This window comes from Narcine bancroftii, chromosome 6 (assembly GCF_036971445.1).
Source record: "Narcine bancroftii isolate sNarBan1 chromosome 6, sNarBan1.hap1, whole genome shotgun sequence".
In the NCBI taxonomy this organism is placed as follows: domain Eukaryota; kingdom Metazoa; phylum Chordata; class Chondrichthyes; order Torpediniformes; family Narcinidae; genus Narcine; species Narcine bancroftii.
This window is the reverse complement of record NC_091474.1, coordinates 39,180,219-39,194,043: the sequence shown is the minus strand read 5'-3', so window position 1 is coordinate 39,194,043 and position 13,825 is coordinate 39,180,219. Positions and strand designations below refer to the sequence as shown.

At 46.7% G+C, this 13,825-nt stretch overlaps 1 protein-coding gene across 8 annotated transcripts in view; it reads left to right on the top strand.

Moving 5' to 3' along the window:
* sycp2 (synaptonemal complex protein 2) overlaps nt 1-13,825 on the top strand; it is a 328,877-nt gene that overhangs the window by 42,439 nt on the left and 272,613 nt on the right. For all 8 annotated transcript variants that reach the window (XM_069884683.1, XM_069884685.1, XM_069884690.1 and 5 more), the window contains one exon: nt 2,844-2,868. In XM_069884683.1, coding sequence (XP_069740784.1) covers nt 2,844-2,868 — 25 coding nt within the window. The remainder of the gene's footprint in view (nt 1-2,843; nt 2,869-13,825) is intronic.

Genomic DNA, 13,825 nt, shown 5'->3' with positions numbered 1-13,825 from the left:
TGGCGTGTCAGCAAGGGGCAATTTACTCTTGGCAGTAGACCTCAAGAAGCTGTGATGTTATCAGGACAAAAATAATAAAAAGTTAAATCAAACATTTAAATGTTAATTCTGTATGAAATTTATAACAAGACTGGTTAAGGTAAATAAATTAATTTGATTAACATTAATAACTGGAGAAGTCGATGTTAAAGCCAGCTGGTTAGAGGGTGCCTAGACAGAAGATGAGATGTTGTTCCTCTATTTTGCAGGTGATCTCAGTCTGGCAGTGCATGAGACTATAGACAGAAATGTCAACAAAGGGATGAGACAGGGAATTGAAATGGTTGGCCACTGGGAGATTTATTTCAGTGGACTCATCGGAGATGTCAATAAAGTGATCTGCCAGTCTCTGATGCAGAGGAGACCACAAAAGGAGCACCGGATATAGTGGATGACCCCTGCAGAATCACAAGTGAAATGTTGCTTCACTTGGAAGGACTGTTTGGGGCCCAGAATGGCGGTGAAGAGGAAAGTGTGGGTGCAAGTGGAGCATCTCCTGTGGTCACAGGGATAGGTGCAAAGGGGACAATTGGTGAGTAGGGAGGAGTAGACAAGGAGGGACCAGTTCCTGTGGAAGGAGGAGAGGGGAATATGTGCCTGGTGGTGGGATCATGTAGTAGGTGATAGAAGTGATGAAGGAGGATATGTTGGACACAGAGCTTGGTTGGGGGGGGGGTGTTAGATGAGGACAAGGGGAATCCTGCCCTTGTTGCACATGGGGAAGGAGAAAGTCTGGACAGATGTGTGGGTAATGGAGGATATGTGGGTGAGGGCCAAGTTGATGGTTGTAGACAGAAAGCCACATTATTTGAAGAATGAGGACATCTCTGATGATCTGGCATGGAGGACCTTGTCCTGGGAGCATATGTGACAGAGACAGAGGAATTGTGAGAAGGAATGGAATCCTTACAGGGTGTGAAGCAGTGTCGTTGAGGTAGCGGTGGCTTTGTAGATGATGTCTGTCGAGAGTTTGTCTCCCGAGATGGAGACAGAACGATCAAGGAAAGGGAGAGTGGTCAAGGATGGTCCAAGTGAATTTGAGGTTGGGGTGGAAGTTGACAGCAAAGTGGAAGTCGACAAGCTTATCTTGAGTGCACGAGGCAGCTCAGAAATAGTCATCAATGTAGGGGAGAAAGAATTGAAGGGCATTTCCAGTGTAGGCTTGTAGCATGGTTTGCTCCACGTAACCAACAAAAAAGAAGGCATAGTTGTGGCTCACGCAGATACTCAATGCTACCACTTTGTTGTAGAGAAAGTAGAATGAGTGAAAGGAAAAGTTATTGAGGGTCAGGACAAGTTCTACCAGCTGGAGGAGGGTGGTGGTGATGGGAAACTGGTTGGTCTATTGTCCAAAAATAAATGAAGAGCTTTGAGGCCTTTGACATGGAAGATGGTGGTATATAGTGAATGGATGTCCAAGAAACTGGAAATTGTTGAAGTAATGGGGGGCACGTAAAGTGTCCTGGATGTAGATGGGGAGGGACTGCACCAAGGGCACAAAAAGGAGTCGAGGTAAGCGGATACCAATTTAGTGGGGCAGGAGCATGTGGACATGATGGGTCTGTCGGGACAGTTGGGATCTTGGGTAGGAGGTAGAAATGGTCAGTGTGGGGTTAGAAAACAATAAGTATGGAGGCCATCCAAGGGAGATGACTGGAATTGATGAGTTTAGAGAGTGTTATACAGTGGTTTGATGAGTTTTGGTGGAGTCTTGTTAGATGGGTAAGTGTCTGACAGTTGTTTTCTGGCTTCGGCCAAACAGGAGTCAGTGCACCAGACCACAACAGCACACCCTTGTCTGTGGGTTTGATGGTGAAGTGTGATTAGTGCAGGGAGAGTGGAGAACTAGGCATACTGAGGGGGGTGAGATTGGAATGAGTGAGGGGAATACTGAAGTCGATGCAGTTGATGTTTTAGTGGCAGTACAAAATATAAAGGGCCAGAGCAGGCAGAAGACTGGAATAAGATATCCAGGAGGAGGAAGCAGGTTTAAAACAGGAGAAGGGTCCTGTAGTTGGGGGTGGAGAATCCTAGTTTTGGTGGAGGGCATGGAGATGGAGCTGATGGAAGAAGAGTTCAGTATCAGAGCATGCATGGAACTTGTTGAGGTGTGGGTGATTGGGTATGAAGGCGAGGCCTCTATTGAGGACAGATCGTTCCGTCTTCAAGAGGGGAAGGTTGGAGAAGATGGTGAAAACCAGTCAGGGGTGGGGGGAGGGTCATTGTGGTGGAGGGTGTCAGGGAGGAGAGGATGATGTGGTGGATCAGGAAGTGGAGGGTAGGAAGGGTTCAATGGAGGGAGGGGAGGATTGGGGAAGTCAGAAATGGGGGGGGGGGGAGGGCCCCTCGGGCCATGGTGGGAGTTTGCGACAGAAGCTCTGTCCCATAGTTGCAGGGGCCAAGGTGGAGACTCACATCCAAAGCTTGGTCCTGTGGACCGTTGGGTTCAGAGTGAGAGTTCATATCGGAGGTTCGGTCCTTTAGGTTGCCCAGAACCAAGACAGAGACCTGCATCTCTAAATATGTGCCAGGTCAGTTTTCATTGACATTTTGAAATACACATCAACAACATTTGTGTTCTGATATGATCAGATTATGGTAATAAGTTTTCTTCTGAATTTTCTTGCTTTTCCATTAAGGGTGAGGTTTGTGCAGAGCTGTAACTTCAAACATTTTTTTTTTGTTTACTATTTCAGAATGTTAGAAGATTAAGAGAATTGTTTGAAAGATTGGTTTGCCTCTTGCAGCAGTATTACATAACTTTAATGGAACTAAATATTGATTACTGTCTCTTTTTTTTGTAGACCATTTTAAACCACAACAAAGAAGGTATGAAAGTGCAATTAGATGAATTATAATTGACAGGCATATATTGAAAGGTTAATTAACATTAAGGTGAAAAATTACACACATGCAATTTAACTGCTAGATGTAATTAGGCGGCACAGTTAGCATAGCGGTTAGTGCAATACTATTACAATGTCAATGATATGGGTTCAAATCTGCTGCTGTCTAAGGAGTTTGTATGTTCTCCCTGTGACCATAAGGGTTTCCTCCAGGTTCTCTGGTTTCTACACCTGTTCCAAAGACATTGAAGGTTGGTAGGTTAATTGGTTACATGAGTGGTGTGGGCTCATGGGAAATAAGGGCCTGTTTGTATGCTGTTTTTCTAAATGTACAGTTTGAAGTTAAAATTTATTTTATGAAGTGTGATTTCCAAGTAAATTAACTTAAGTACGATTAGTGCACTTCAAGAGGAAATTATTTTGAAGTTCTCAGATTTTCCATCCATCTGCAACATTTGTCTTTGACTTCCACCACCTTAGTTTGCTTATTTTGTCAAGGCCTATCCCTTATTATTGTCTGACTTCAAAATCTGTTTCACCTGTGGCTTGGCACACCTCCCAATGATACATCAGACCACAAGGACCTGGGGTTTATTGTGCCAATGAGGATGAAATCTTCTCCTGACTGCATACATATCCATGAGGGATACTTCCTGATCTTTCACCAAGAACCCCTCAAGCCTGCCTGTCTACAAGAGCTTGGAGCCACTGTTGGTCATTTTCCTCTGTATGCTCCCTCATTCCTCTGCTGTGCTTTATCCTGCATGATGCTTCTTGTTTATTTACTCCATTTTGCCTATCTACTTCCAAGCTTCTCCTCTCTTTCATTTTCCCTACCAAATTCTATGCACCCATCCAGCACCAACTCCTGTTTTCACATTGTCTATTTACTGTTTTACTGTATATTCTTTTCATTACACTGACTCTCTATGAAAATTCCACTCCTAATTTTGTTTGTAAAATTTCATTTCTTTTTAAAATATTTTTATTGTATTTAACATATAATTCCTACGTACATTGTCTTAATAAAACAAATAACAGGTCATATCATACACATATGGATAGAAAATAAGTAAAACAACATTAATTTATCCCTTAATCTAAATAAAATGCGTTCTGTCTAATTTATTGAAATGATCTATGATAACCATATATAAACCCATATTAACAAGTTAATTAAAAAAAAGAAAAAAACTAAAACTAAATCTAATCTATCCACTCCCTCTAATCCATATCAAAAGATATGGATCATCTAGTGACCTTCAGAGACTAGATAGAAAATCACCAAACTTCTTAAATCTTCCAATCATGATAATATTCTATGAATGGGCCCCACATCTTTGGAAACTTTCTATCTTTAATATTGTATCTAATTTTCTCCAAGCTAAGATAGGACATTAAATCATGTAAGCATTATGTATGAGTAGGTGAAGAGTTATCTTTCCATTTCATTACAATTGCTCATCTGGTTATTTTTATGGGCAAAAACCCACCAGCAATATAAATCACCAAGGTAAATGGTTACTTTAACAAACATTGCTTTTAATTATCTTTAAAAATGAAAGCAGGATTATTTTATTACTATTAACTTAACCCCCTTCTAATTCTAAGCACACGTGTATGTAAGTGTATATAAATTCAGAAAAGTTATTTGATTCACAGTCCAATCTCACTTCTCACTCCTCCAAGTTCACTGGTATCAGGCAATTCTTATACTGTGCACAGAACTTAACATTTATGAATCTTCACCAGGCTTTGGTGCTTGAAAGGTAAATGGTTACCGCTCAAGAAGGTTCTTGTTAATTTTCAGAGATAGATTTGTTGCACGTTGGACTCACATAACTGATAGCTTCCGATTAGCCACTTCAGTGTCTTGCCGGAGAAACTTGCCCCTTGAGGGTTTTCCAGATGATAACTTCTTTCTTTCAGGTAATCACAAAGTTCTTTTGTATAATGTTTCAAGTGAAACATTATACAGCCAGCCATCTCCTCTTGTATGAACCACAAGGGCTTTGAACAGGCTGAACTAAGAACACACAACCCATCTTCAAAATGGGTTTTTCCACAGCTTGCCAGCTTGTCATGTTCCAGTCCCAGCTGCTGCTGATGAACTGTAGAACTGAATTCTCTCTCTCTCACACATGTACACTCAGAGAAAAGCCTGCTTAACTCTCTCTGCGTGCAAAACCATATGACTTTCCTTGCACAGCAAACCGCATTCAGACAGACCTAATCTTTGGGTCCATTCCTCTGTTGCTTACCAAAACCATAATCCATTACTCTGTAGCATGTCCAATTAACTCCTACTTGTGAAATCTTTATCAGCATTCTTCAAAGTTTTGCAAAGGCACTCGGAGCCTGGACTGTCTGGCCTGAGCCAAGCTCTTGCATTTTAAATGAGATCTATTTTGAATTGGTTTTTTGTGATCTACACTAAAAACAATCTGTCACAATTTATCTCCTTTAAAACAAATAAATACAATATAAAATTTAACATAATCCGTCGCACTGTCAACATGATAAAAGCTAAAACTTTCTCCTGGGATGCAGACAAAGGAATATCCGGTTCACGAGAAAAAACAAACAAGGCAATTAAAGGTTTTATTTTGATCTTAAAAATTGTTAATAAAGTTTGGAATGTTTCCCAAAATCTTCCTAAATTGGGGTACTCCCAAAACATGAATCAAAAATTTTACACCTCACATAATGGATCAACTTCTGTACAAAAATAAGATAATTTGAGTTTAGACATGTGTATTCTATGTACCACCTTAAATTGTAACAAACAATGCTTGCACAAAATGAGGAAGCATTAATCATTCTTGATTTGATTATTTTATTATTACATTTAAAAATCATCCATGTTGGCAATTTTAGGTTCCTTTTTACTCTTATCCTTTTCTAAATTGGCACATAATCTGATAATGAGAAATAGGTTGAGAATATGGGCTGAATTTAGAAAATGTTTTTGGTTATAACAGTTTTTCTCTTGCTAGTCCCATTATAGATAACCATTTTTGTTCACTTCAAACCTGATTTTGAATCACAAATTCAAATATTCTTTATTTTTTTACTGGCAGTTCGTTCATGGTGGATTCTTCTTCTTCTTTCTTCTTCTTACTATCATGTATTTATCATGACTTACTGGATTTAAGTTTAGCTTCAAAGGCTGGGATTAAGAATGATTGGGAATGTGATGTGGCGGCTCACCACGAGGGAGGCGAACCGGCCCCACTTGTAAGCCACGCGGCGGGGCAGCCGGCCAAAATGGCGCCGTCAGGGGTTTCCCTTCCTTCCAGCACTGGGCTCAGAAACCCGCACTGGGGGACCACATGACACCTGGGTGACATCAATGCCCTCTAACGCGATTCTCAGCCAGGTCTGGGCTGGGAGTATAAGTGCAGCCCAGCAGCCTGCAATAAACTAGTCTGCTCACTGAGCTCAATCCGTCTTGTGTGTGTTCTTTCAGGAGCAGAGTAGCTGCCGCTACAATCGGTGACCCCAACTGGTTCAAACATTTTTGAACCCATCATCAGCGAGCCTGGGAACAGCGCTGTAGCTGTGAAACTGTCTGAATTCTGGATTCAGGAGCCGGAGACCTGGTTCAGCCACACAGAGGCTCAGTTTCACCTCCACCACATTTCATCCAACACGACCAAATTTTACCATGTCGTTGCTGCCCTGGACCGGGCCACTGCCAGATGTGTGCTGCATCTTGTTCAGCACCCACCTGCCGAAGACAAATATGAGACCATCAAACGAGTGCTTACTGGGTCCTTCGGACTATCCAGACACAAGCATGCCGCTTGGATGTTGCACCTCGATGCCCTGGGGAGCAGGTCCCCGATTGAGCTGATGGACAAGATGCTTGCACTCATGGGTGAGCACGCCAACTGCCCACTTTTCAAGCACATCTTCCTCGACCATATGCCCGGGAACATCCGACCGCTGCTAGTCCAGGAGAGCTTCACCGACCCGAGGAAGGTTGCCCAGCTATGGCTCACACGATTCCCGGAGGGCTCAGCCGTCCAGCAGGGCATGACCATGCCAAGCCCATCCCTAGCGCTGCATTAGAGCAACTGGCACCTGCAGGGACCACCAAGAGCATAACCAAGGCCACAGCATCTGCTCCAGCCCTCTGCTTCTACCACCAGCACTGGGGAGCCAAGGCTCGGAAGTGTTGTCAGCCCTGTTCATTCCAGGGAAACGACCAGGCCGGCCGCTGTTAATGGCTGCAGTGGGTGGGCAAGGATTCAGCCTCCTCTACCTGTGGGACTCAGTCAGCGGCTGGCGGTTCCTCATTGACACTGGATCCCAGATCAGCGTCATCTCAGCCATGGCTGTCGAGTCCAGGAACCGACCTCGTGGACCTCCCCTCCGTGTGGCCAACACAACGGCAATCTGGATGCATGGAGACAAGACAGTCTACTTCCAGATCGGCCAATGGAATTTCGCATGGAGGTTCACCATCTTGTCCCTCCCAACTGCCATCCTGGGTGCAGACTTCCTCCTCGCACACGGGCTTCTGGTGGACATTTGAGGTAGGCACCTGGTGGACGCCCGTACCTTCCAGGCCATTCGCCTCAACACCTCCCGCTTGCTGCAACTGCAAATGGCCACGATCAGCACGCCCAGAGACGAGTTCCAGCGAATCCTGGATGAGTTCCCGACAGTCCTCAAGCCACAGTTTTCCACTGCCTCGCCATGCCACGGGGTGTTCTACCACATCCCCACCCAAGGCCCACCGGTTCACGCCAAGGCACGCCGGCTCCCGCCTGACAAGCTCCAGGTAGTGAAGGAGGAGTTTTCTCACCTGTTGGAGATGGGGATAATTCGGTGGTCTGACAGCCCATGGGCCTTGCTGCTCCACCTGGTCCCGAAAGCCTCCGGCAGCTTGGCATCCCTGCGGAGACCATCGACGGCTCAACGAGGTAACTGTTCCTGACCCATCCCTTACATCCAAGACTTTACAGCCAACCTGCATGGTGCGAGGGTTTTCTCCAAGGTTGACCTGGTGTGCAGATATCACCAGATCCCAGTGCACCCTGAGGACATACCCAAGATGGCCATCATCACCCCTTTGGCTTGTTCGAATTTCTGCACATGCTGTTCGGGCTCAAGAACGCCGCTCAGACCTTCCAGCACTTCATGAACTCTGTGGGCAGGGACTTGGATTTCGTCTTTATTTATTTGGATGAAATTCTCATTGCCAGCAAGGACTGGGTGCAACACAAGCCCCAGATACGTGCCCTTTTCTCCTGTCTGGCCAACTTCGGCCTTACCATCAACCCGGCCAAGTGCCAGTTCGGGAAAGAGTCCATGCATTTCCTGGGCCATACTGCCACACCTGCCGCTGCGAAGGTCACTGCTATCAGGGAGTTCCGACGCCCGGACAGCCTCAAGGGGCTGCAGGAGTTCGCGGGTATGGTCAACTTTTACAACCGCTTCATCCCGAGAGCTGCGCACATCATGCAGCTGCTATTCACCCTCATCGCGGCCAAACAAGACTCTCCCTTGGAACCCAGAAGCCTGCACTGCATTTGAGGCCACCAAGGACACCCTCACGAAGGCCACTATGCTCGCCCATCTGCACACCGACCTACATGTGGCACTCTCTGTTGATGCCTCTGCCACACCCGTGGGTGCCATCCTGGAGCAGGAGGTGAATGGACATTGGAAGCCGTTTGCATTCTTCATCCGCCTGCTCCGCCCACCAGAATGCAAGTATAGTGCCTTCGACCGCGAGTTACTGGGCATGTATTTGACGGTGTGGCATTTCCGCTATTTTTTGAAGGGGAGGACTTTTATCATCTTCACCGACAACGAACCCCTCACCCAGGCGCTCACAATGGCAAAGGATCCCTGGTCGGCCTGCCAGCAGCGTCACCTCTCCTTGTTGGAGTTTACCACCAACCTTTGGCAAAAGGCGGGGAAGGACAATGTGGTTGCTGATGCACTCTTGCAACCAGCCATCTGCGTGCTGACGCCTGGCCTCAACTTCGACCAGCTCGCCTGGGACCAGGAATCTGATGAGGAGACGAGGGCCTTAAAGACTGCCATCACGGGCCTGCGGTTCCGAGAACTCCCGACTCCGAGTGGCGAAGGCACCATCCTGTGCGATATCTCCTTGGGCACCCCACGGCCAGTGGTTCCCCAGCAGTGGCGCAGGCAGGTCTTATGTCACATCCATGACCTTTCACATCTGTCCATCATGTCCATGGTCCGGATGGTGGCAGAACGGTTCATATGGCATGGGCTGCGGAAGCAGATCGCAGGCTGGTCCAGAACATGCACCCATTGCCAGACATCCAAGGTGCACAGGCACACCAGGGTGCCCGTACAGGAGTTTGAGCAGGTCCGGGAATGGTTCAGCCACATTCATGTGGACATCGTCGGGCCCTTTACCCGTTTCCCAGGGCAACTGTTACCTGTTTATGGTGGTGGACCACACCACTCGCTGGCCTGAGGCGATCCTGATGCCAGACGCCTCCACCGACTCCTGCTCCCGAGCACTGTTGCATGGTTGTGCTGCCCGGTTCGGCGTCCCATGTCACTTCACCAGCGATTGGGGCGCCCAGTTCACATCTGCTCACTGGGCACAGCTCGCCAACAGATTGGGGATCCAGCTACAACGCACCACGGCCTACCATCCGCAGGCCAATGGACTGATCGAACATCTGCACCACTACCTTAAGTCAGCACTCATGGCCCACCTCACTGGTCCTGACTGGGGGGACGAACTGCCTTGGGTGCTCCTGGGCATCCGCTCCACTCCCAAGGAAGATCTGCAGGTGTCATCAGCTGAGCTGGTCTACGGTGCACCGCTGGCACTACCTGGTGAGTTCGTCAACGCACCTCACAATCCCCAGCGGTCGCCGCATGAACTAATTCCTCACCTCAGGGCACACTTGGACTTGTTCGAGCACCCACTGCCGCCCAGGCATGGCACCCGCCCATCTTATGTTCCCGGCGAACTGCTTTCCGCGGAGTACGTTTTCATTCAGCGGGGCCCGACCGCGGCACCTCTGCAGTGACTGTATGGCCCATACAGGGTTGTATAGCATTCCGGCTCGTCGTTCATGCTGGGCATTGGTGGCAGGCGGGAGCTGTTTACCATGGACAGGCTGAAGCCAGCGCACCTTGATCCCATTGAGCCCGTGGTTGTTGCCCTGCCCAAGAAGTGAGGCCGCCCGGTGAAAAAGGACATTGGCTCCCGTTCTGGGGGGGCTGTGTGGCGGCTCACCACGAGGCAGGCGAACCGGCCCCACTTGTAAGCCACGCGGCAGCGCAGCCAGCCAAAATGGTACTATTGGGGTGGGGAGTTTCCCTTACTTCGCGGGGCTAAGAAACCCACGCTGGGGGACCATGTGACACTCGGGTGACGTCAGCGCCCTCTAGCGCGGTTCTCAGCCAGGTCCAGGATGGGAGTGTAAGTGCAGCCCAGCAGCCTGCAATAAACTAGTCTGCTCACTGAGCACAACCTGTCTGGTTGTGTGTGTTCTTTCAGGAGCAGAGTAGCCGCCTCTACAGTGATTTGAATGTAACATTTTCAGATGAAGATTGGTTTGTAATATTTCTTAGTTTGCTGATTACACAGAACTGAGAGGAAGGGGCAAAGAAGTTTCAAATGATGTAGCCATTTTCAGAAGAAGGCACAAAAATATGTCAAGATTATTTAGCCATGTTGAGTGAATTAGCATAGATATTGTATCATTTGAGTTGGAAATGGACCTGTGTGGCCTTGTACACATCACTGAATGTAACCATGTAGTCGCAGCAAACAGTTAGAGGCCAAGAGTATTTTGACCTTCTTTGCAAGAGGTTTTGAGTATGGAAGAAAAGAATAAGTTGCAACAATTATACAGGACCCTGATAAGAACACATACAGTATGGGGTCTTTGGCTTGGCTTCGCGGACGAAGATTTATGGAGGGGGTAAAAAGTCCACGTCAGCTGCAGGCTCGTTTGTGGCTGACAAGTCCGATGCGGGACAGGCAGACACGATTGCAGCGGTTGCAGGGGAAAATTGGTTGGTTGGGGTTGGGTGTTGGGTTTTTCCTCCTTTGCCTTTTGTCAGTGAGGTGGGCTCTGCGGTCTTCTTCAAAGGAGGTTGCTGCCCGCCAAACTGTGAGGCGCCAAGATGCACGGTTTGAGGCGATATCAGCCCACTGGCGGTGGTCAATGTGGCAGGCACCAAGAGATTTCTTTAGGCAGTCCTTGTACCTTTTCTTTGGTGCACCTCTGTCACGGTGGCCAGTGGAGAGCTCGCCATATAATACGATCTTGGGAAGGCGATGGTCCTCCATTCTGGAGACGTGACCCATCCAGCGCAGCTGGATCTTCAGCAGCGTGGACTCGATGCTGTCGACCTCTGCCATCTCGAGTACTTCGACGTTAGGGATGTAAGCGCTCCAATGGATGTTGAGGGTGGAGCGGAGACAACGCTGGTGGAAGCGTTCTAGGAGCCGTAGGTGGTGCCGGTAGAGGACCCATGATTCGGAGCCGAACAGGAGTGTGGGTATGACAACGGCTCTGTATACGCTTATCTTTGTGAGGTTTTTCAGTTGGTTGTTTTTCCAGACTCTTTTGTGTAGTCTTCCAAAGGCGCTATTTGCCTTGGCGAGTCTGTTGTCTATCTCATTGTCGATCCTTGCATCTGATGAAATGGTGCAGCCGAGATAGGTAAACTGGTTGACCGTTTTGAGTTTTGTGTGCCTGATGGAGATGTGGGGGGGCTGGTAATCATGGTGGGGAGCTGGCTGATGGAGGACCTGTGTTTTCTTCAGGCTGACAGTATGGGGTACATAGAACATTACTGCACAGTATAGACCTTTCATCTCATGATGTTGTTCTAATCTATATAAACCTACTCCATAACAATCTAATCCTCCATACCTCACACCTGTAACTCTCTATTTTTCTTACATCCATTTGCCTATCAAAAAGTATTTTGAATGTCCCTATTTTACCAGGTTTCACCACCATCTCCAAACAATGCATTCCAGGCTCTCACCACTTCTTGTAGGGAAAAAGATAGCTTAATGACATCTTCGCTAAATTTTCCTCCAATCCCCTTAAACAGATATGCTGTAGAATCTGTTATTGTTGCTCTGGGAAAAGTGCTGGCTGTTCACTGCATCTATGCCTTCATAATCTTGCACACCATTAACTTCTCATCCTTTGTCACTCCAGAGAGAAAATCCTTAGCTCTGTTGTTCTTTCTTCATATGACGTGAATTTCAATCCAGGTAACATTCTGGTGAATTTCCTCTGCACTCTCCTCAAAGCAGCCATTCTCAACCTTTTTTTGACTATGGTTCTCTAAGGACTCTACTAAACTTCCCTAAGAAGCAGTCAAGTTTAGTTGGTTAATTCCGTACTTCTCTTGTACTGACTACATAAAAAAACTTTTATGTTATCAGTCCGTGCCTCCATTAAATGTGCTGTGAACTGGGTGGGGGGGGGGGTGGTGGGGGGGGGGGGGTTGGGGTGTGGGGGGGGTGGGCATATGTTTTCTGTTGAGAATGCTGCTCTAAAACATCACATCCTACCAGGACTGAGCGCAATACTGGTACTCCTTGACTTATGACCGTAATTTGGACCAAAGGATCGGTCACATCTCGAAATGGACATAACGGAATTTTGCCCACGTGCCATGGACTACCGAAGTCTTAATCAAATTTTTTTACATCATAGATTTAACGATAACAACTGAAAGCTTCCTGAATCTGTTGATCAACCTTGGTGAATCTTTCTACATTCTGGTCTAAACTTGCATTGTTAGTCGGCGCCCTGGAGTTTGTCGAGCTATCTTCATTCTTGTGCACATGCGCAAGTCTTCTGTTGGTGCATGCATGTTGGGTTTGTGTACTGGTCTTCGGTTGGCACATGCGCGAGAGTTAAGCACCAGGACTATATTGAATTTGCACACTTAACTCTCGCGCATGCGCCAAATGAACTCCAATATGCAAACCTACTGCGCATGTGCCAATCAACGCAAGTCTCATCGGTTGCATGTTGGGGAGTACCTGTAATTCAAGTGTGATCTAACCAGAGTGTGGTCTAACAAGAGATGTTTTTTTCAAGCTGCAGTATTACCTCACAGCTCTTGAATTCAATTCTCTGACTTATGAAGGCTAACACACCATGGTATTGTGTGGAATTTTGGTCTTCCAACCTAAGAAAAGATAATAGTCATTTGAGGGAATGCAAGAAATATTCACCAACTAATTCCATGGATAGCTGAGCTGTAGTATGAAAACAAATTGCATCAATCTGTTTTGTATTTGCCGGAGCTTGGAATAATGAGAAAGGATTATATTAAAATATACCAAAATCTTGCTGAAGAGTCATATTAGATTCAGAGAGGTTGTTTCCCTTACTATAAGGTTTAGAATGAGGGATTACAGACTCCGGATACTGATTAAGATATTTAGTACTGAGAAAGCTGGAAATTTCTTCATTCAAAGGATCATAAACTTGTGGAATTGTCTATCACAGAATGCAACGGAAGCTAAATTGTTGAATAAACTTAAGAAGGATTTTGATAGCTTTCTAGATATAAGCAGTATCAGGAAGTCTAGGGAAAGAGCAACAATTTGGTATTGAGATTGAAGATCTGCCAATATAGTATTGAATAGCCAAATTACTGTCTGCTTATATTCTCTGTTTTTCCCAAGTGGGGGGGGGGGGGGGGATGGGGTTGGAAACTGAATGATTATTTTTAAGGTTGGGACTGTTGTGGTGGCATACCTACCTGGATCTGGTGCTGAGAGTGTTCGTTTGGAATGACACGCAAGGGAGGTGGTGCACATGTGCAAGCCGGCTGCTATTGGTAGCATACACGTGCAGTCAGAGCGAGGAGTTGCAACGATGCTTGTGTGAATAAGCTAATGGGTAGACAAGGTCTCATCGGTTGAGAAGGGCCGTGCTGGGAGGAGG